This window comes from Canis lupus, chromosome 13, assembly GCF_011100685.1.
Source record: "Canis lupus familiaris isolate Mischka breed German Shepherd chromosome 13, alternate assembly UU_Cfam_GSD_1.0, whole genome shotgun sequence".
NCBI lineage: Eukaryota > Metazoa > Chordata > Mammalia > Carnivora > Canidae > Canis > Canis lupus.
The window spans coordinates 36,110,495-36,135,164 of NC_049234.1; the positions used below are offsets into that span (position 1 = coordinate 36,110,495).

At 42.8% G+C, this 24,670-nt stretch overlaps 1 protein-coding gene across 14 annotated transcripts in view; it reads right to left on the bottom strand.

The window, feature by feature from the left end:
• The window catches only part of PTK2 (protein tyrosine kinase 2), a 266,181-nt gene that overhangs the window by 193,379 nt on the left and 48,132 nt on the right, over positions 1-24,670 (bottom strand). For 12 of the 14 annotated variants that reach the window (XM_038555623.1, XM_038555622.1, XM_038555619.1 and 9 more), the window contains exon 3: positions 16,848-17,165. The exons of 1 other annotated variant lie outside the window; for it this stretch is intronic. In XM_038555623.1, the coding sequence (XP_038411551.1) occupies positions 16,848-16,947 (100 nt within the window). In that variant the 5' untranslated portion in view covers positions 16,948-17,165. Of the gene's footprint in view, positions 1-15,989; positions 16,093-16,847; positions 17,166-24,670 lie in introns of those variants that run through there. One more of the 14 variants, XM_038555625.1, reaches the window with a different exon arrangement.

Sequence of the window (24,670 nt, forward strand, 5' to 3'; positions counted from 1 at the left end):
TAAATCCAGCTCTATAAACACCCTATTAACAGGACAATAAGACATTTAACCTAGGTTTTGAACTGCACTTCACACAAGTATCACAGGGATTAAATATAAACATGTGTACAAAGACCGCGTGATCTAGAACATGCTACATACACACACAGTGAGGAAGCTGACGCCAATGATTCAGCAGCGAATACCTGCAAACCCACACCACATGGCAGCTCCTGGTATTAGCCTCATCTGTGGGCACAGATAGTGAGAGGCTAAATGATTTGCCCAAGATCACACAGCTATGTGTGCTGGCTCCACAGTCTGTGCTTCCACTTCCACACTAGACGCCTGCCACTCAAGAGTATAGTCCACGGACAAGCAGCACAGACATCATCAAGAGCTTGTAAGATCGGCAAATTGAATTTAAATTAAAAAAAATTTTTTTTAAAGTTTGTAAGAGCCCCACCACAAATTACTTAGGAAGAATCTGTGTTTTAACAAAATCACCACGTGATCATTATGCAAGATTTGTCTGGAAACCACAGCATTAGGACACCTGGATCAAAACTATCAAGTTATATAATAATTTTCTTTAGTGTATTTATTTATTTACTTCCCAACCCACTAATTCATCCTCTCGCTCCAACCAAAAAGTATTATAGTAGACTATATATAAGGTGTTCTCCTGGGCATCAGGATATCAGGAGAGATTGGTATTAGGAAAGAGACAGACTGGTAATAGAGCAGTGCACAGGAGACAGTCCCTGCCCCTATGGCCCTCATTAGGGAGACTATCACAGAGAAGTACATGAAAAAGTGTTAGGGGGTGATGTCAGGAAAATCTGTATCATCCAGACTTAGGGCACGGGTCAACTTCCTACAGAATATGAATTCCAAGCTGGGATCTTGAGAATGGGTATATCCAGCAAAAGACACGGCTGCAGGTGTAAGTCAATGATCCAGGGAGTCCATGCAAAGGCCAACGTGGCCTTCATTCAAACAGCAGAGAGGCTAGACAAGGCCCACAAGCTCCAGACGCAAGTGGGGAGCAAGACTGGTGTTAGGATATGCACCTGGGCAGCAAGTAAGCCCATTTAAACCAATCAGAAAGCTTCTGTTATAATTCTGACAGCACTAACTATGACCCAAGAAATGGAAAGACTTAAGAGCAGTAAAAAAAGTCAAGGTGGGGGGGCACCTGGGTGGTTTAGTCAGTTAAGCATCTGCCTTTGGCTCAGGTCATGATCCTGGACTCCTGGGATCAAGCCCTGCATTGGGCTCTCTGCTGAGCTGGAGTCGGCTTCACCCTCTGCCTCTCATCCTGCTTGTATTCCCTCTCACTTGCTCTCGGTCTCTTGCTCTCAAATAAAACCTTTTTAAAAAAAAAAGTCAAGGGCAGCCCGGGTGGCTCAGCGGTTTAGCGCCACCTTCGGCCCAGGGCGTGATCCTGGAGACCCGGGATTGAGTCCCATGTCGGGCTCCTGGCATGGAGCCTGCTTCTCCCTTTGCCTGTGTCTCTGCCTCTCTCTCTCTCTGTCTTTCAAGAATAAATAGATAAAATCTTAAAAAAAAAAAAAAAAAAAGTCAAGAGGACAGGGGTTGACTAAGGTGCACATATAAGATTAAAGGAAAGTCAGCAGCCATCTTCCTTGCTCAGGTAACTGAGTGGGAAAGTGGCACCATTCCACAGAGACATAGAACACAAGAGGGGCAGACACTGTTTGCGGAATGCGGATGAGCAAGAAGTAGAAGAGTCACTTCAGTTTGGTATTTGCTACCAGGAACAACACAGGCCCACACGCGTGAACTCGTGCAAATGGAGATGCTTCCTGCCTGGAGTCAAGGAGCAGGGAGCTGGACTTTTGGAAGGGGAATAAGCCTTGGTGGGCCCCATCTGCTCTCGGTTTGGGGGTGGAGAGGAGGCATCTGCTATTCTGTCTGAGGCTCTTTAAAGCCTTTTACAAAACCCTAGAATTTCACGGCTGTAACTGAGTCTTTGTACTCCTAAGAAAGAGATGTATGTTTACCTTTGGGAAAATATCTCCATGGGTTCTCTTTGGGGAGCACTATGCAAAAGCAAAATAGCTAATGACAACATGTAGTTAAACTACTGTGCATAATAAAATAATGATTTCCCTAATATGCAGAGATTGATTTGGACCGCCTTATGGTAAAAGCTGCTTCTCTGTATCTAGACTGGGGGCTTCCAGAGGTTTCTTTAGGTAATTTTTTATGCAGCATTATCATGCAAGGACTATTCTAAGCACTTAAAAATGAAATAATTTAATCCTCATAATAACCTTATCACCCCCCCCCTTCCAGATGTGGAAACAGAGAGAAGGGACCTGCCCAAGGCCACATGCCTAGTACATGAGACTCAAGGTCAGGCAGTCTACCTCCAGACCATGCTCCTGGGGATCCCTGGGTGGCGCAGCGGTTTAGCGCCTGCCTTTGGCCCAGGGCGCGATCCTGGAGACCCGGGATCGAATCCCACGTCGGGCTCCTGGTGCATGGAGCCTGCTTCTCCCTCTGCCTGTGTCTCTGCCTCTCTCTCTCTCTCTCTCTCTCTCTCTCTCTCTCTGTGACTATCATAAATAAATAAAAATTAAAAAAAAAAAAAAAAAAAAAGACCATGCTCCTGCTCACCAAGCCTTGCTACAGCTGGGTTTGCTGGGTTCCCATCTTCTCTTGAAAATGCTATCATTAGAGGCTTCACTCCTGCATGGCAACACACAGTGGAGTGTCACCAGGTACTCGCCCATCATCTGTTGTTACCACGCCCCACTGTCCTGGACTAAAGGCCAGCTGGATTTGGAATTGCTACCACACGCTCTTCTGTGGCCACAATGCTTCATGTATTCGTCCATTCATGCTTGTCCCCTATGGGCAAAGGAATGTGCCACGCCGCCCTTAGATTAATTAAGTCGAAAAACACTTCACCAAATTCTAGGCTAGGCAATGAAACAGATGTGTGAATATATGTATAATCCTACCCTGCAGAGCTTTCAGCCTAGTCCTCGCCCCTTCCATAGTTAGTATATCACAGATGCACAGGTGCCACAAGGGAGGCTTTCTCTCCATGAAAGGGCAGAGAGGGAGAGGCCCAAGAGGCAGCCACAGGGCTTCAGGAATCTGCAATCCGAAAATCTCTATCCTTTGCTTCCAGAAAATGTTCTTGCATCAGGTCTTTGATGATTTAATCCTTTTGTCTCTTTCTGTTGGGCCTCCTGAATTCATGATCCTATTTTCTTTATTTTCTTACCCAATTTTCTTTCCTATGCACACGTTCTGAGAGGTAACTTCCACCTTACTTCTCACTACTTTTACTGAGTTTATATCTGCTTTGGTACTTTTAATTTTCCTGTTCTTTGAATGTACTTTTAAAAAGTATTCTGGGGGGCCTGGGTGGTACAGTTGGTTAAAGCACATGACTCTCAGTTTTGGCTCAGGTCTGATCTCAGGGGGTCGTGTGATCTCAGGTGGTCATCAGATCAAGTACCGCATCAGGCACCTGGCAGTGGAATCTGCTTGGGTCTCTCTCTTCCTCTTCCCCTCCCTGGCCCTTCAAATAAATAAATAAATCTTAAGAAAAAAAAAATAGATTCTGTTGGTCTTTCATGGATGCAATATCTTCCCTTAGCTTTCTGGAGATCTTCTACTGAGATTTAAATGTTTTATCTTCTTTTAGCTTCCTTCTGCTTGTGGTTTCATCTTTATTACTCAAAACTGTTTTCTCTCTGTTTTGGCCTCAAATTGGGAAGCAAAAGCTGTCTTTATTTTCTTCTTATTGAAATATAATTTGCATATGACACATTAGTATTAGGTGTACAGCATATTGATTCCATACTTGTATATATTACAAAATGATCACTACAATAAGTCTAGTTAGCAACTGGCACCATACAAAGTTACAAGAAAATTTTTCTTTTGTGATGAGAACTTCTACGATTTACTCTCCATGCAACTTTTAATATTATTAACTATAGTGACCATGCTGTACATTGTATCCCCACAACTTACATATAACTGGAATTTTGTACCTCGACCCTCTTAATTCACCTCCCCACCCCCATCTAGCAACCCACTGTTCCTTTCTCTGGATCTAGCTTTGTTTATTCATTTGTTTTGTTTTTTAGGTTCCACACTAAGTAAGATCATACAGAATTAGTCTTTCTCTAAAAGACTAGTCTTATTAATGTAGCATAATGCCCTCACTATCCATCCAGGTTCCTGAAAATGGCAAGATTTCATCTTAATGGCCAAATAATATTCCATTGTATGTATGTATGTATATGTGTGTGTATGCATGCACACACATACACACACACCATCTTCTCTATCTATTCATTCATTAATGGACACTTAGGTTGTTTCCATGTATTGGCTATTGGAAATAATGCTGCAGCACACATAAATCTTTTCAAATTAGTATTTTCACTTTCTTTGGATAAATGTCTCATAGTGAAATTGCTGGATCATATGGCTAATTCTATTTTTAATTTTTTGAAGAATCTCCATAAAGTTTTCCATAATGGCTGTACCAGTCTATATTCCCACAGCAGTGCACAAGGGTTCCTTTTTCTCCACACCCTCAGGAATACTTGTTTTTTCTTGTCTTTTTGATAACAGCCATTCTGACAGGTGTGAGGTGATATCTTACTGTGGTTTTGATTTGCATCTCCCTGATGCTGAGTGATGCTGAGCATATTTTCATGTATCTGTTGGCTATCTGGATGTCTTCTTCGGAACAGCATCTATTCAGATCCTCAGATCCTCTGCCCATTTTTTAAACAGATTTTTTTTTTTTTTGGTATTGAGTTGTATGAGCTGTTCATGTATTTTAAATATCAATCCTTTATCAGATATATGAATGGGTCTCCCATTCTGCAGGCTGCCCGCTTTGCCCTCTTGTTGATTGCTGTGCAAAAACTTTTCAGTTTGATGTCGTGCCACCTGTTTATTTTTACTCTCCTGCAGAGGCTGTCTTTAAATACCTAGTTGTCGAGGAACCCTGTACATGCGGGTGATCTGGCAATCTGTGTGGTGAGCAGAGAATCAGCCACTTGGCTAGAGATCTCAAAATGTCAGAGTCGGCCTTTTCTCTTGGACCAGTATCCTTAGAAAAGAATGTTTCCACCTCCTGCCAGGATCGAGTGAAAGCCTCCTGACAGGATTCTGGGAGCCAAAAAGAAAGCAAGCATGGCTAACTTCACTTAATCCCCAATTTTGAGTGCGAGAATGCAATTTCCATAGTAAAATTTTTAACAACCCACAATGGGGAAAATAATTTACTACAATAGCATTTCAACTGTTACTACTTTCACTGGTTAGACACATCCCTCAGATTACCTAAAGTATCTCAACCTTGAGCTATTAACTTACTTTCTATGGGCAAGACACCCTAGAGATTACAGGACAGTTAAAACTTCACTTAAATCACAGAAATACAACAGCCCAATCTTATCCCTGAGCCTCTAACTGAGGAAGGCTGGAAATTCTACAGAAGACAGGTCTCAGCAAAAGGTTCACAAGTAGTGACTTCTGAGCAAGATCTTACTTTTTTTAATATTTTATTAATTTATTCATGAGAGACACAGAAAGAGAGGCAGAGACACAGGCAGAGGGAGAAGCAGGCTCCACACAGGGAGCCCAACGTGGGACTCAATCCTGGGTCTCCAGGATCACACCCTGGGCCAAAGGTGGCGCTAAACCGCTGAGCCACCCGGGCTGCCTCCTGCGTAAGATCTTGATTGAGAAGGAGTGCATGCTGCTTAATAATGTTAAGGACTGTGCCTGGCTCCCGCACTCCCCACTACGTAACTCTTAAATTACTAGAGGTTCCTTGTCTTGTAGAGCACAAGTAGTAATACCTACCCTGCTAGTTGAGATCACAAATGTAGAGTGTTTATATATTAGAGACAAAGTCAACATCCAATTCATGTAGTAGTTAGAAGGGTTAACCTGATTTCTCTAGGCCAATGAAAGGAAAATGCTGATTGTTCTCTAAATGGAAATCCTATGCGACTCCCCCCCATTTAATACTTCAAAAATTCCATCATAGCTCTAAAAAGCATCTTTCCTGTTACTCTTCAAAGCTCTATGAATCCTGTCAAAAAAAAAAAGAAGAAACAGACTATTGTTCCTACTATGGTAACATCTGGTATGTTTGAAATGTGTAATTAAATCCAATGACCAAATGAAGCACAAGTGTTCCATAGAATTTTCCCCTAAACCCTGCCCTATAAAAAAACAATACGCATTTTTCTAAACTGAAGATACACCAGCAGTATACCATTCCATCATGATCTCACATAAAAGTTAAAACAAAAAAGAATACCTAACAGTCTGGTATTATCTTCTCAATGATTCTGTCAACTTTACAACATGGTAAGATTTTCATAGTAAAAAAGGAGTGTTAGTATATGATATTCTAGCAGTATTCTGCTTCTCTAAAAAAATTTTAAGAAGGTTAACAAAACAGACCTTTGGGGAGATACAACATACTGGCCTCACTCTGGTTTACAAGGCCCTGGGTTTTTTCCTTGGTTTTTGTTTTTTTTTATTCAGACTATATATATATAAAATCTGTATTAAATATATATAAACATATATGAAATATATGTGTTATATTTATAAAAATTATATTTATAAATATATACAAATATATAAAAATAAATATATATCAATACAATATTTTTCTGTCAAGTATAAATAAAAGGAAAATTTATATTCACATCCCCTAAACTGAATACATAACATTAAACAAAAGAATGTGTAAAAAAGTCTCAAGCTGCAATCCAAATAAAATTTTGTAGAACACAGAAATCACCTATAGAGTTTGAAAAGCAAGGTGTCTGAAAATTAGAGGAACCCTCTCTGTGGAAGTGACAGCTAGAGGCTTTTTCTTCTGCCAGCACCTTGACACCTCTCACAGCACCACACAAAGACAACCGGAGTAGTACTAAGCAATGGGGGTGTCACAACACAGCTCCAGTGTGAATGTCTCCACCTAGAGCATGAGCCACCAACTAACCTCTTCAGACCTTCCTGGCGGCAGAGCCACACATCAGGACTTTGCCTGTCTGCACTCTTCCAGTCTGACCCTGCAGGAGTTGTCCTTCATCACCAAAATCCTCTGCTCCAGCAGCTCTCAGCCTCCTTCCTCAACATTCGAAGAATGGAAGGTGGCCATCCTTCCCCACCATTCTCCTCCCTCCTCCCTGGTTCTAGGAAGCTGTCTTCTTTTTGTTATATGTTTTTGTCTGCATTTTTTCTAACAAATTCCTTTAATGGGGTACCACTTTATTATATATGTAATATTAGGGAACAGCATGAACATTTTCCACCTACAAACAACTGTTAACCATACTGTCTGGTCATCAAAAGACAGTATTCTAAGCATTTTAAATCTCCTATTTCAGATTTTGTGTATATAGTCTTTCCCCTCAGTTCTCAGGTTTTCGGAACCAGGCTAAAGTTACTGTGTTGATGTGTATGATCTCTTTCCAAACTGAGCATGATGCCAGACCTTCAGAGCTGCAATGCTGCATGGGGGCTGCACTTATGGTCCACTAGCTTTGCACCAAAGTCTAACATGTAAGATGCACAAATCTTGAGTGCAGAGCTCCACGGCTTTTGACATAAGCAAACACATACAAGCATGTGTGCGTCTCCATCCTTGGACTACTACTACACAAGATAGAAAACATTTCTGCTGCTGCTTTCTGGCCCTTTGTGACAAATACCGCGCCACCAAATGGGACTATGACTCCTAGTACTGCCACCAGAGACTGGTGCCTCCTAACTTTACACACACAGTCATGCAATGGAAACATAAGAGGAGGGCAGCCCCGGTGGCGCCGCCCGCAGCCTGGGGTGTGATCCTGGAGACCCAGGATCGAGTCCCACGTCAGGCTTCCTGTATGGAGCCTGCTTCTCCCTCTGCCTGTGTCTCTGCCCCTCTCTCTCTCTCTGTCTCTATGAATAAATAATATCTTTAAAAAACAAAAAGGAAACATAAGAGGACATCTCCAGCTTGTTTTATGAGAACGGCAGTTCTTGATATAAAAGTGCCACAAAAAAGGTCACAAGAAAAAAAATTAGATTGATATCCCTCATCAAATAGATTTCCTCAACAAAATATTGCATATTGGATCTAACAATATCTAAACAGGTTAATACATCATGATCAAGTGGGATTTACCTCAGGAATGCAATGCTGATTCAACAATCAAAACGCAATCCACCCATTATTTTAAAAAACAGAAAATTTAAAAAAAAAAAGAAAAAACAAAATTTCTACAATCAAATCGATACAGAAAAAAAAAACACTTGACAAAATTCAATACCTTCTCATGATTTAATTTTTATTTATTTATGATAGTCACAGAGAGAGAGAGAGAGAGAGAGAGAGAGGCAGAGACACAGGCAGAGAGAGAAGCAGGCTCCATGCACTGGGAGCCCGACGTGGGACTTGATCCCAGGTCTCCAGGATCGCACCCTGGGCCAAAGGCAGGCGCCAAACTGCTGCGCCACCCAGGGATCCCCCTTCTCATGATTTAAAAAAAAAAAAAAGAAAAGAAAAGAAAAGAAAAATTCTCAGAAAACCAGGACTTAAAAGGAAAATTTTAACATTCAATAGAAGATATCTAAAAAAACAAAGACAAAACTATAACTAAATGCTATTTAACGCTGAAAACTCCCTCCATGGGGTTAGCGTATGACAAGAATACTGTAATGAAGGTGCTAGTCAAGGCGAGAGGGCAAGACAGAGAAATAAAAGACAAAGACTGGACGCTTTCAGCCCAGGGTGTGATCCTGGAGACCCAGGACCAAGTCCCACGTCGGGCTCCCTGCATGGAGCCTGCATGGAGTCTGCTGCACTCTCTGCCTGTGTGTCTGCCTCTCTCTGTCTCTCATGAATAAGTAAAATCTTTTAAACAATTTTTTAAAAAATAAATAAAAGACAAAGACTGGAAAGAAAAAGTTATTTTCAGATTACATGATTATAGATTTCTTTGGATTTTGGGGGATCCCTGGGTGGCTCAGCGGTTTGGTGCCATCCTTCAGCCCAGGGCATGACCCCAGGGTCCTGGGATCAAGTCCCACATCAGGCTCCCTGCATGGAGCCTGCTTCTCCCTCTGTCTATGTCTCTGCCTCTCTCTGTCTCTCATGAATAAATAAATAAATCTATTTTTAAAAGAAAGATTTCTTTGGATTTTCTACTTGCTCAAGTAAACCTCCAGAACTAGTAAGGCCACAAGATAAACTAACAAAATAATCTACTTCTACATACTAAGCCAAGAATTGAACAACTAACCCTACAAGTCAAAAAACTGTCCTTTAGGGCAGCCCAGGTGGCTCAGCGGTTTAACACCTGCCTTTGGCCCAGGGCGTGATCCTGGAGTCCTGGGATCGAGTCCCACATCAGGCTCCCTGCATGGAGCCTGCTTCTCCCTCCTCCTGTGTCTCTGCCTGTGTGTGTGTGTGTGTGTGTGTGTGTGTGTGTATCATGAATAAATAAATAAAATCTTTTTTTTTTTTTTTTAAATAAATAAAATCTTTAAAAAAAAGAAAACTGTCCTTTACAATAGCATCAGAAAAGCATGAAGCTCTCCACACTAAGATCGGCTAAGGGAGACCACAGACCGAGTGACCTGGACAGGTCTACCAGAAGTCACAATACTGTTCACAGGTCAGTTCTCCCAAACTGATGCACAGACTAGACACAGCCCCAGTCAAAACCGAAGAGAACTAAAAGTCCGTCAGCTCTAGAAGCTGCTGTCACTGGCAAAGCACCCACCCTGCCCGTAAGCCCAAAGACTCAACAAGACTGTGCAACACAAGCTACACGAAAGCACCCCCACCAGAGCATCAGAGCACAGGAAAGCAGCCAACAGTGTGCTTGTCTTTTCACTCAAAGGAACAACATACTATGACCACCGGTTGGTTTTCAACATCAAACTCCTATGAAATACATAAAATAGGACTCATTTTCTACAACCTTCTAGGAAGAAAGGTATAAAGATGCAAACATATCACCTGAAGAAGTTCAAGATAATATACATGTGTACATAAACCCAGTTCTATGAACTACAGTCAATAACACTATATAATTTATACAAATATTACTCAAAAACAAAGCCAAAATACTGTGATAATTGTTTTAAAGTTAATTTTTCTCCTTAACTGAAAACTGATAAAAGTTATGAAATACAGAAAACTGTTAAATTTACAATAAATTCTTAATAGCTTGAACAATTACAGATGAATCTGAAATCAAAGACGTGTGAACACCATTTTAAAAACCGTGTCACTGACCATTTAGGCACTAGAAAGAAGTTTTCTAATTTTCACAAAAACCTCCACGACCTTTCCCATCTGCCTCTAGTGCTTTGAACCTCTGTCGCTGCAAGAAGACAAGGTGACTGAATCATTAATCCACTCATGTGCTCCCTACAGGAGTCCAGGAGGTGTGAGGCCCTGGGAGGGCAGCAATAAGCAGGACTGACCGGTTCCTCGCCTGTAGGGGGTGGGGGGGAGGGTGCATTTCACCGCAGGACAGCAGGACAGCAGGACAGCAGGACAGCAGGAGCAGTGCACCCCAGAGCGTGTGAGCTGGTGAAAAGGGCCAGCAGGAGCGGGCGCCGGGGACAGATGGGGACAGCGGTGAGGGCATAAGGGTGGTCGGGGGGAGGGGGGAGGACACACAACATGGGTTCATATAATGACTGGGGGACAGACAGACAGACAACAGAAGCTGGTGCACACGCCTCCCCGCGCTGGCGAGAAGGCCCTCGGTGAACTGAAGAGCTCTCAGACTGCCCCTGAGGAGAACACGGGGAAGCGGGCAGCCTCTTCTCCAAGGAGGAAAGGGAGAGGACCTGGGAGACAAAGAAATGATAAGAGCCCCCGTATAATTTCTGTCCGCGAGGGAGTTGACGTTAACGACACTCCCACCAGGCCTGAAGGGGGTCAGAAGCAAAGGGGAGCCCTTCAGGGAGAGCACCCTGGCCGGGCTGTGCTCCTCTCCTTGCCCAAGCACTGCCCACCTGCTGTGGCCTCAGCCTCCACCACGTGTTCGGTCCCCTACCACCCCCCACCCTCCCCGCCCTGCCCTGGATGCCTCCTAGTGCTGAGGAGCAAGTACTAGGAATCTAGGCGACAAGGCCCTAGTGGTTCCAGGTGCCCCCAGGGAGAGGGAAAGGCACTGGCGAGGCAGCAGCGAGGCACAGGAGCAGGCAAGGTGTGCAGAGGCCCGCAGCAGCACATGGAGCAGGGCCAGGTCGGTGGGCAGGGCTAAGACCAGAAGGCTGGGACCCCACGTGGGGACACTGATCCTGAGGGGCAGAGTGAGGGCTTCCAAGAGTCCCGCTCTCACCCCTCAGAGAAAGGGGGTGGAAGAGCAAGCCTTCCCTACTCGCCTCTCCACGAACCTTAATGCAGCCTCTGGCCATCATCAGCAGGAAAGCCCATCCTGATTTCCCTAAACACTCCACAGTTCACTTCTCAGTGCCTTTGCCCTCAGAATCCCCACCTTCTCCACTGGCATCAGACAGCACTGCCTTTAGAAAAATGCCCCATCCCACTTCCTAGCTGCAGGTTAAGTATATTGCTTACCTTAACTTCAACTATAAAGTGTAGGTAATTTAGTACCTATTTTATAGAGTTACTGGAGATATCACATTTTTTTGACAAATTGTCAAACCATCATACAAATTAATGGTTTTACTTCACCTAAGGCAAATGGACAATTGGCTATTGGAATAATGATAGAAGAGTGGAAAACATTTGTACATTTTCTACAAAACTCTCAGCTGCCTGAGAGTAGAGACACTGGCATTAAATCTTTCTTTAATACCACCTACCATAGTACGTGAATATAGTAGGTGCTTTGTAAACATTTGTTGCAAGGTAAGTAGTAAGTTGTTTGTAATAAAGGATGAAATTGAGGCTAAATGTTAAGTATGATAGATGGAAAAGCACTAGCTGGAAGAGGTGTTTTAATAAAGCACACTGAACGTGGACTTTAGTGAAATTCTGGAAAAAAAAAAAAAAGGAAAGAAAAGAAAAATGCCCCGGATTTCACCACTTTGGGGGGCTTTTTCACTCAACAATCACTGAGTGCTGATAATATGCCAGACCATATGGACTCAAAAAGCAGTAACATTTGAACTTGGCCCAAAGGAAGTTTACAACCAAGGAATGTGAGAAAAGCAAATAAACAAAGTTGAGTGAGTTACCAGCTATGCCAGTGTGTGCAGAGCTGATGCACAAAGATGCCCGAGCCCAACCAGGTGTCCAGATGAGACGGACAGATGGGCAGACGGGCACATGTGCACACGCATACACGTGCGTGTACGTGTACACACACACAAACGGCCATGCCTTAGGGCAGAATCCTGAAGGTTTCCCATTTAAAAAGAATGAATGGGGCAGCCCAGGCGACAAGCAGTTTAGCGCCACCTGCAGCCCAGGGCGTGATCCTGGAGACCCTGGATCGAGTCCCACGTCGGGCTCCCTGCATGGAGCCCGCTTCTCCCTCTGCCTGTGTCTCTGCCTCTCTCTCTGTGTCTCTATGAATAAATAAATAAAATCTTTTTAAAAAATAAGTAAATAAAAATAAAAAGAATGAATGTTCCAAGCAGAAGGAGCAGCCGAGCTTAACGGGGCATGAAGGGGCACCACCCGGCAGGGGCCTATCAGAGAACTAACCACACAGTGCCCTGGCAGAGTCCATCAGAGGCAGAGTCCGGGGGTAGAGGCCGGTGGAGAGGGGGGCAGGCAGGGAACAGACTGGAACTCAGCTCAGCGTTCATTCTTACTGAGGGCCTAGTGTGTGCCGGGCACCACAAGGGGTTCCCTCATGCTGGGCACTCATATAAATCAGTCACTCTTCTGGAAAGCATTTAACACCTTTTACTGTAAAGGTAGATATCTAGACTATTTACATAAGTACAATTATAAAATAAATTCACACACTTACATATAAATATATTTCTAATCTGTTTTCCTCACGAGTCAATTAGCAACTCAAGCTGTCAGACCGGATGGCCACGATCCCAGAGGAGTGGCAGAGGCCCAGGGAGATAATTCCCAGGGAAGCGATCAGGCCCTGGGAGCCCGACTGAGACCCATCTGTTGAGAGAGCTAGAATTCGGTGTGTGCGCTGCTGTAGGAAGAGACTCAAACACCAATCTACTCCTCTCACCCAACTGTTCTTCGAGCATGTGGATTAGTTAAGTCTATAATTTATCCATTCATTAAGGGAATATTCATTTCTGCCAATACCTTGTCAAGCAGAAGAAAACCTGACGCTGTCCCTGACTATGTTGCATTTACTATCCAGCAAAGAAGACAAGAGAGCAAGCAGGTACAATATGTAACGGTCAATGCCAGGTCACTGCTGTGCAAAACCAGCAGACAAGGCTCAGGGAGGGAACATCAGGGAGAACGCGGTTTACACAGACAGGGCTGAGAGAAGCTTTAGGCTCAGACATGCGAGGCCAGGAGGAGCAGGCCAAGCAGGGGAGGAAGAGGCACAGAGGCCTGACAGGGAAGAGCTCTGGGTGTCTGAGGGGCTCCCATGACAAAACAACTGCACTACTGATGAGCCAGAGGCCAAAGGCCTGAAGCTGGAGATGGTGGGGAGAGGCCAGATCAGGTGAGGCCTTGCAGGCCACGTTAAGGATTTGCAATCTTATCCAAGAAGAAGCCACCAGGGAGTTTTTAGGAGAGTAACACTGCATTCGTGTTTTTATAAACTCACTCCGGCAGCTGTGTGAAGAAGGATGAGGAGTGAGGAAACAGGAAGATCCAACAGGAAACCACAGAGAGAGATGAAGGTCTCCTGGCGCAGAGTGGATGCTGCAGAGAGGGGGCAGGGGGAGTAACTCCACACCTGTTCTGGAGCCAGGATGGTAAGGGTACTGAGATGGAGTGCTTCCATGCGGCAGGAAGCATCACAGAGGCCTGGGCCTGTGGCATGAGCGACTAAGTGCACGAGGGTCCAGCACGTTAACTAAGATGGGGGGACTTGGGGAGGAACAGATTTCAGGGGGAACAATTAAGAAGCTCTCTCAAGATGTGCATGTATGTGCAAGCTGACCACTGGAATCCAAGACAGAGACGTGAAGACAGGCTGCACACAGAACTCTCTGGATGGAGGGAGGGAGAGGGAGTTTAAAATATCGATACAAAAAAAGCATGACTAAAAAAAAAAAAAAAAAAGCATGACTTCAACCACAGGACCCAGAATCACATACATAAACAATTACTGGTATACTCAATCTCCATTTGCTACTGAAAGATCTAGAAAAAAAATCGGCACGCACACTTGTCCTAACAAGCACAGTCCTGACACTTCTTGAATCCTTTCCAGTCTCTCAGAGAGACGAAACAAATAAAGGGCACACTCATGTCATCTATGAACTTTCCAAACAGGGCTTTCTGCATTCAATAACCTTGCAACCAAATACAGCACTACAGCACTGCAAACATTTACTTCCACACTCTGAATTAAAACTGCCTTTATTAAGCCTAGGAAATCATGATGTAGTTCAACACATGTCATAACAAAGTCATTTTAAATACATGAAAATGTTATCAGCTGTGGGAGTGACCTGGGGGGGGGTTTCCTTACCCTAACTCTGCGATACAATAAACTGTATCACAGAGACAGCCACAGATGTCTTAAGGATACCTTAAAGTTTTCAGTTCAAAGTATACAAATATAGCTCTGTTCTATTATTTTTAGCCTGTTCTACTAAGTATATTGTGTCTTCTTAAATTGGGACACTGCTGTTTTTGAGGTTAATGTGGCTGATAAAATCAAATGTGAGGTTTCAAATGTCTAACTGCAAATAGAGATTAACAGTCTCCAGACTTGAGGGCTTTATTTTGTCTTTATCTAAAAGTAGTAACTTTTATACTTGAAAATAACCAATTCAGCGAATTCCTATACATCAATATCTTTGTCTTTATCACACAGCAAAAATTAACCAGAATAAAACCTAGAGTTTCCTGCCTTCCTGGCCTGGTACAGAGAAGTGTGCTGAGAAGCTGGCACACTGTGTACCCCCTGGGGAGGCGGTGTACTCAGCCCTGAGAAGGGGACAGGGTGACAAGCTCCTTAGTGTCGTCAGACACCTCCTCTTGAACGATCCAGAATCACTTGCTCTGCCAGTCAGCAAATATAATGGGAAAAATAAGTTGCTTCCATCAGTTGCTTTGGAATGAGCAAAAACACCTCAGTCTCTCTTTTCTTCTGAAGTTCATATTTGTAAAGTCACTTTGAATTACTTAAAAACCCAGGAAGCAATTATTTAATATCCCATTGTTACTGGATTCATAGACTTGAATCTAACCTAGACTTAGTAAAATCAGAGCCTTATTGCTAAGGATCAGTGCTAACAGAGGACTGTCACACCACGGAGGTGGCGTTGTATAATGGGTCCCCACAAGTCTGGGGGAGGGCAAAATCTTCAACAAGTATAGTACAGAACTCTCTGCCTCTGAGCACTCATTACTAGTCAAGCTCAATTATACTGTGCAGTCCTCAGGTGAGAAATTACAGTTTTTAAAAGTTCCCATCCCCAACACCCTTTAAAAATCAATAGTTTGAATTTAACTCAGCAACATCTTTACTTTAAATACCTAAATCAGGAAATAAAGTGACAGGTGCTTTGTTCAGAGAAAGAGAGCATCACATTAAAAGAGTTCTAACATCACAAGTTTTAGAAATGTTTAAAAGGGGTGCTGGCTCAGTTGGTGGAGCATGTGACTCTCTTGATATCAGGGTTGTGAGTTCAAGCCCCACGCTGGGTGTAGAGATTACCTAAAAATAAAATCTTTAAAAAACAAAAGAAAGAAATCTTTAAAAGCCTAGACAAGAATTACTAGATAATGCTGACAACTTGGTAAACGAAAAGTGATCTAACAGAGAAACTATGGTCTGGCACTAGCACCTCAATGTCCTGGCGGCTTTAGAAGTTTTAAGCTAGACACTAACCTGAATCAGTCTGAAGGTCTACTTATAATACTGCAGGTCTTTACCCAGCGCACAGGTTTCTTCCTTTTAAAAATCTTTCCTTAACGTGATACTTGAATATATTCTTTAAAGTAATAATAAATATTTGTATTAAATTCTTTATTATGAATTTCATCTCCTAAGGATAACATTCACTAGTACTTTAAAAGAAGCAGATAAATTATTGGTCTTATTCATACATGGATTATACAGCATTTGTGACTTGTAAACATGCTTTCCAAACATTGTCTTGAATGTTACAATGAAAATATATTTTATATTTATATTTTTATGCAAATAAAAACCCTAACAACATTAAACTAGAAAATGTTTATTCACAGTATTACTGACCCTAAGTGATAAGCCCACCTTACAATAATACAAAGTTTCAAATTAAATACACAGTCTTTATGGTAAGTAAAGAAAACCAATTTTTGAAATAAGAAAAACCAGATCACTTTTTTCCTTCAGTCCTATTTAAGATAAAATTAGTCTCTTTATTCTTTAAAAACTTTCACATCACAGAACGGATATGGGTGCCTTAATTAAAACACACAAAATAAAACATAAAACTATAAGAGACAGGACAAAGCTTAAAAAAGATAACTTAGTTAAAATGCACTTCCATAAAAATATTTGTATTTACTTTTCTAGAAGCTATCTAGGTCAGTCATTTTATGCAAGAGCTGCAAACCTATACCACATCAAGTTCTACTTTTCTTTAAATTTAATTGTAAATCTATGTGAAATAAAGTCTGAAAAACTCTTATCCACCTTTTTAGTGCAAAAGCATGAGTCTGAGTAAAATTTAAACCAAATAGATTTTTAAGTTATGTATACCTTTAGCCCAACACATTGGAAATGGACTACAGCCGCTCTTCTCCATACAGACGGCACCTGCTGGTCTCAGGGCCTCTCGGCCCGCCAGTTCCAGCAACATAAACTCAGGCCTCTCAAGATCAGGCCAGGCGTCCGCGCACCAAGTCCCCGTTCATCGCTCCCACAGGGTTCGCTTCGATCCACAGCCACACTAAGTTTCCCCTGTGCGCTCCTTCTGTCAGAGCTTGAAGCAAAATTTGGGAGGTGCTCCTTCTGTAATATTTTCCAGCAGCTCGCAGAATGCCTCTCAGTTACAGAATCTTCTCCTGCTTCCGCAATCTGAAACACAGACCATCCTGGCTAGATTGAGCTCCTGAGCAGAATGAAACCAGCTAGTAATGTGACCCCACCGGCCTGGGTGCCTAGATTCATTCAGGGAAGGAGAGAGGGAGGGAGGGAGGGGAAAGAGGCCAGCAGCCAGGACCTGATTAATATGCTAATCCCGCCCTTCTGCTCAATTCATCTGGCAGGCTTCTGCTCACAAAACCAACAGGCTATTCTAAAATTGAGTACGCTGCAAATCAAGTCTGACCCAGATCATGTCTGTAGATGGCTCCTCCAACTATTTTTGTTTTCAAAGTCATGCCTCGGGCCTATTACCAGCCTAATTCTGACCTTAAGCCTTAAGGTAACCACCTTGATGAAAAGTAAATAATATTGGGGGAAAAAAGCTTGATCAACATTAAGAAGTCTGTAAAGACTATGTCTACAGGAACCCAGATATTTCAAAGGTAAAAAATCTTTTTCAGGTTGACTTACTTTTTCAAAGTAAGTTTGCAAATTTATAAAACTATTTAGAAAACACATAACAACAAGAGTTTGAAGTTGCAAGATTCTATTAAAATTAGCTTAGGGATACTGAGGAATCCGAGATACCTGATTTCTTAATTTGAAAACACAAGTGAGTACTAAACCTATACTGAAGGACAGAAAAAACACTCTAACAATCTGTAGTAGTTAACTTTTTAAAAAAATGCAGAGCTAGTTACACTTTTTCCATTCAAACTGAGAGATAGTCACCGTCATCTCTAAAATTTAGCTATTTAAACACTTCCACTTTGGCAGTAAGACAGTAATAAACTGGGCTCCTACAGCCTCTGTTGTCTGAGTACACGGAATACACATTCAAGCTCTACCCAGTTCAGCTATCCTATTATGTGGGTAATTCTGTTAGTAGTAAATCCCATACACTAAGAAAAAAAATCAACTCCTCTACTTAACTGTGAACATGACCGAGACTTTATGAATTCACCAACTTGTGAAAACAAGAGCTGAAAAAGGCTAGGGGAACAAGAGGCCTATCTGTGTCCCGTGATGCCCCAGGACAGCTAGTTTCATTTCTGATACGCTACTCTCGATGATGGATTTGTCTCCAGGCGTTACATTCAGCCTCCTAATAGCAGTCAGAGCTCGAATAACCTCTTGGATGCCCCTGGTGAAAACATATCATTCACCAGAGAGAACTCTGACCCCAGACAACACTGGGAAGAAAAGAGGCTCCAGAAAAACACAGGCGAGCAAGCTAGGAAAGAAACAGAAGAAACAAGCGGATAGATCACCATTACTGAGGACCCTCAGGACAAAAAGGCCATCTTAGGAGAAATCCAAGCACATCCCACAAGCAAGTCCGGTGTCTGACACAGGCCCCTGAGAACGGCTTGCGGTTTAATTTGAACCTTCAAATAATAGATGTATCAACAACACAAGCAAACAATGAGTCTCTCTTGGAACTTAGGACTCTAAAGTTAAAAAACAGAAGCTACCTTTACTAGCTGCCAACAATATTCTACATACCAAATATTGGTCACACCCAATTTTCACGTCTTCTAAGCAAAAACAGGGCTGTCACATCTTTTAAAGATGCATTAAAGATGGAGTCAAATATCTAGGAAGTGACACTGCTTCACTGAGCCCACCTGTCACCCAAGAAGCCAGGGGTCTTTACGTATACACACACACCCAGAAAGGGTTTTTGAGCCAGACTGAATAGATGTCCCAGCACCACCTGCACAGAAGAGACAGGGGTTGGTGCAAGCAAGTGGTGGCAGTGCCTGGAGCCTCCACGCAGTACAGGAGGGGAGGAGAGGACAGACAAGGGAGAGGAAAAGTCAAGTCTCTAACTGCAGAGTAACCAGTGGGTGGCAGCTTTCTCTCCCACCCCACCAAGCTTTCTGTTTATCTCAATATCCAAGTATCACTTCCTCATGTGCAAAGTCCTGACGGTAGAAAAGATGACAAGATCCAAGAAGCAAAGACCCCTCCAGGCCACCAAGCAGAGCCCCACTGGAAGCAGCAGCCACGCAAGAGCCGAGAAGCAATCAGGCTGCTGAGAAGAACAGACAGGCAGAAGAGGAAGGGTCTGTGCCAAGCAAAGGAAAAGCTACTGTGCTCAGCACTCTCAAAGAGAAAAACCATCACCCTTCACTCTTGACACAACCCCAACAAAGCAGTTCATTCCCCACAAGTACCAAAGAGGAGAGTGCAGTTCAGGTGGTGGGGCACAGGCCTAAGGTCAAACCGCTGAGAGATTACACGAGGACTAGCCACTCTGGACAGCATCACTCCTGTTTTCTTCCAGCTAAACAGGAAAAACCAATTATGCTCTTAGATTCCCAATTCCTGAAAAGAGCAGGAAAGGCCTACAGTTAATGGTGGGGCAAGTGAAAAGATGAGCAGTCCCTTTATGTGCTCTGAATAAGAAACTCTACAAGCTAACATAAAGGCTGTCATTCATTAAAAAGTTCTATGGTCTCTTTAGAAAATTCTATAGTATCAGTAATAATTAAGAGCAATCCAGGGAAGTCCTATTTCACAGGTAAACTCCTAATTAAAATTTACAAGAAAGATGCTACTATTTTCTTGGACCTCAATCCATAGCCATCCTGGACTCCGGTCTGTCTCTTTCCTCAAAGCAATCCATTAGCAAAACCCAACATCCTTGCCTTTAAAAAAAATCCGGACAGTGTAGGTGCCCCCACCGGCCCCACCACCCTACACTCTGTTCCCAACCAGCTGCCACACCAGCCCTTTCATGATGCCAATCACACACCATTTCACTCCTCTGCTAAAGCTCACCACAGTTCCCCAACTCTGCCAGGACCAGTGCTTAGGTACTCAGCCCTGTCCGTGAGGCCCTGTGCATGTGGCTCCCCTCCCACCTACACCCTCTGTCTCACTGTGGCCTGGTTCCGGTTTCCTGGGCTTCAACACACTGACCTCCCTGCTGTCCTCTGCCCACACCAGGCCTGTCCCATGCTCTTTCCCTGCTTCACTTCCCATGGCACTTACATCTTCTCAATACCATGTGACTGACTTACACAGTATGTTTATTGTCAGGCTGCCCCCACCACAATCCAATCACCATGGTAGGAAGGAATCTGGTCTATTTTACATATATCATCTTACAGGCCTTATTATTGAACTGGTAAGAGGTACAGGCCAGATTCTGCACATCCAGAATATACAACCTACAGGTAACAAGGAGATGGCAGAGGGAATTTCTATTCTCTTTTAGAGGCCACGACCACAGAAAAGGCATCTAGATGTTCTAGATGTCAGGACTCGGTGCTAAGCTCACTGATGGCATGGCCTGCCTCAATCTCAGGCACTGCTTTACCTCTGAAACTCCACTCAGCACAGGGGCCTGATTAAGTATTCACTGAATATGTGAAGTAAACTATATGAATATATAGTTTCAAGACATATAAAAAGAATATTAAAAAATGGAGAAAGAAAAACTGACATAAAATCTAGGAAACCCATGTGGACTGCCTCTCCCCATCCCACGTGAAAAATAAGTCACACAATTGTATTCTGGTACTCCTATGAGAACTTCCATTGCAAATTTCTGTAGAACAAAACGAAAATATTGTGTGAGACTAGAAAGAAGTCCTTAGAAGTCTAGCAAACAAGGTGATGATGAGCAGGATCAGGAAGCAGAAAAAGGAATTCCAAAACCCTTCATATACTGTGCAGCTAATACGACTTCCCTAAAGAAACCTGGCTGTAGGTGAGAAAGTCACTGGAAAGGACTACAAAGAAAGAAGCCAAATATAAATGTCACCAAAAGCAGATCACACAAATGCAAGTCTGATTCTCACACTTCTAATACAGCTATACAGTTTTATTCATTGGCGTTAAGTAATACTTAAGGGCAGTAATTAGAAGAATAAAGCCATGGTAAATGCTGTCAAGTCAGTTAACAGGAAGAATGTGAAAGAAAACCGTAACTCATATTATACATACAGAATTCAAAATTTACCTCTCTTATGTGTTTTATGTGTTTTTTACCTCTCTTCTTTTATGTCTGTTTGTGTTAATCAAGAATTACAGATTTAAATAAAATCAACACTGTTATACTACGGTGGCTCCAATTAGCAGCTGGTCATTACAACACACCCTAACTTCCAAAAGCTGGGTATCCTATCCTAAATTTAATTCTATTAAGACTCACAGAATTATCACTTCTATGTGCTTCACTGTTTCCACCAGAAAACAGAAATAACTTTTCTAAAAATCTTAATCTATCAACATAAATTAAGACTTGATAAAGACAAAAGAAATGTAGTGATAAGGATAGAATCATGTTCTGAAGACAAATAAATAATAGGTCTCAAAATACAACATACTCCAAAAGGTGATGATGTTACTTGCTGTCCTTGCAAAGTGTCTAACAATTACTATACCTCCTCCTTCTGTTACTCTGAAGGAACTCTGGGGAAGCTGAGGAAGGCACTACATTTGCATCTGGAAGATACACAGGAACCCCAGTCCTGTGAGACAAGGAAAGACTCATTTCACCATCCTGAATTTGTCTGTTCATCTGTCCAAGGACAATGGCAATACCTATCACCTGAGTACTGACTACATGCCAGTCATCAAGTAGCATAACAGCAATACTAGTAACAATGAGACTATGATACCGATATAATGGGGATACTAAGTCAGTGCTCACTCTGTGCCAAGCCCCATCCTAAATACTTTAAAAATATGGACTCAGGTATTAATAAACAACTTCATGAGGTAGATTCTATGACCCCCGTGTAACAGGTGACAAACAGAAACATGGAGAGCTGAGCAACTTGTCTGAGTTCACAGACCTCCTGCATAGCAAAGCTGGATATCACACTTGGGCAGTCAGACTCCAGAGTGTGCTCCTTCATTAACTACTGTAGAACTTCACCTATTTTCTTTTTCCTTTTTTTTTTTAAGATTTTTTTTTTAATTTATTCATGAGAGACGCAGAGACATAGGTAGAGGGAGAAGCAGGCTCCCCCACAGGGAGCCTAATGTGGATTCAATCTCAGGGCCCCAGGATCACAACCTGAGCTGAAGGTACATGCTCAACCTCTGATCCAACCAGGTGCCCCTTCACAATGAATAATTCCAAAGACCAAAGACTTCACAAGCCACACGTGACAAAAAGGCACACTGAGGAACCGAGAAATGAAGCAACATGCTTGATGTCATAGCTAACTGGTCGGTGGCAGAACTGGCACCAGAACTGGGACACCTGCCAGTGCACACACCCTAGCCACCACCTGTAATGACACCACCTCCGGAGGCTGCAAAGATTTCCAGAGAACCCGGAAACAGGCCTCACTCAGCCTACAAAGGCCTATAAAGGATGCCTGAACCACACAAAGAATATGAGACAGACAGGCTGCTCTCATCCCCATACAACACTCTGATTCACCAAATTCTGTGGCTCCCATGACAGTCCTCTGGAGTCTGTGATCCCGACCCCGGCCGTGGATGGATAACTAGCCATCAGTGTACCTGCTGGACATGTAGGTGGGACCGGGAAGATGTATCACAATCACCAAGTAATAAACATAACAATGAATTAAGCATGAAATCTATAAAATACAAGATGTATAAAATAGAAGAGAAACCGCAACTCTAAAGAGGCAGAAAACTGTGAACTTATCCTCAATTCAGTTAATACTCAACTGGAGTATTTTCACCACACAGACATTTCACATGTATTTTGCCACAGAGGAGATGAAAGCTAAATTATCTAGGTTTAGAAACTGTTGGGAGGGCACGGTTTGATGGCTCAGTGGTTGAGCATCTGCCTTTGGCTCAAGTCATGATCCCAGCTTCCTGGGATCAAGTCCCACATCAGGGAGCCTGCCTCTCCCTCTGCCTGTGTCTCTGCTTCTCTCTCTTTGTCTCTCATGAATGAATGAATGAATGAATGAAATCAAGGAAGGAAGGAAGGAAGGAAGGAAGGAAGGAAGGAAGGAAGGGAGGGAGGGAGGGAGGGAGGGAGGGAGGGAGGGGAGGGGAGGGGAGGGGAGGGGAGGGGAGGGGAGGGGAGGGGAGGGGAGGGGAGGGAAACAGTGGGAGGTTACTTGCCACCAAATTTAAAAGAGAAAAAAAAGGCTCCTGAAATCTGAAAGAAGATGTAACTTGAGTTTTCCAAATATACTAGTAGAGGCATGGTAACACAGAACTTGGGCAAAAAAATCACCAAAATTGTCAACCCAACCATATGTGTTATAAAACAGAGTGGGGGTTTTTTTGGCTTATATTAACCAAATAATAAATATCGAAAGATAATCAAGTAGTTATTTATTTTAATGTTAACACCAATTGAATAAACTTTCCAACTCCTATTTTACTGAACATGCATATACACAGCCAACTTACTTTTATCATTTTGTCATCATAGACTCTTTTTCACTGGGGAAATCTAGTTTACCTACAGTGTGATCATTCACTTGATGGATCGAGCAGCAAAGTGCTCTGTTTGAAGGACTGCGGCAGAGAGAACCTGCCATGGCTCAAGGGCAGTCAGGCTGAGCAGTGACACCCACACAGCTACACGGGAAGGCCCAAGGGCAGCACTGGGCCCTGCTGGCAAATGGGTCCCTTCTACCACATACACTGCCCATTTTCAGAAGTATCAGCAGCATCGTACGCGTCCGGTCCTTCCTCTAGCCGTATGCTAAGTAGAGCCCTGAAGAAGATGGTTTCTCTTCTCTTTTTTTATTTATTTTTTATTTTTTATTTTTGGTTTCTCTTCTCAAACAGCTACACAGTGGTGGGTTTTCTTTGTCAATGGCCCTCTTCTATGCTTTTGGTTTTGTCACACTGGTATCAGCAGATATTATTCCAATTTAGCCTTTAATTTATAGAGTTATTTTTCCAATTCTCCCTAAAACTTTTTATCATCAAAAAATGTTAAAAACTAACCCCACACCTATCAGGATGATTACCTTTTTTTTTTTAAATGAAAAACAGGAAATAACAAGTGTTGGCCAGGATGTCAAGAAGCTGGAACCCTTGTGCACCATGGGTGGGAATGTAAAATGGTGTGACCCATGGTGCTATCACCTCAGGGAACAATGGGGAAAGGTGTGCCTGGGTGGCTCAGTCAGTTAATCAGCTGCCTTTGGCTCAGGTCATGATCCTGGGGTCTTGGAATCAACTCCCACATTGGGCTCCCTGCTCCTCGGGGAGGCTGCTTCTCTCTCTCTCTCTCTCTGCCCTCTTCCACTCTGTCATGAATAAATAAAATCTGAAAGGAAGGAAGGAAGGAAACAAACAATGGGGACAGAGTTTCAGATGCGCAAGATTAAAAAGTTCTAGAGATCTGTTTCCCAATAACATGAATAAATGTAACACTGCTGAACTGTACACTTAAAAATGGTTAAAATGATCAAATATGTTATGTGTTTTTTATCACAATAAAAAATGTTTAAAGAATGTTAAAACCACTTTAAAGGAGTGTCTCTCATTTATTTTACAACAAACACGAATAGAATCGTGTCTACTTT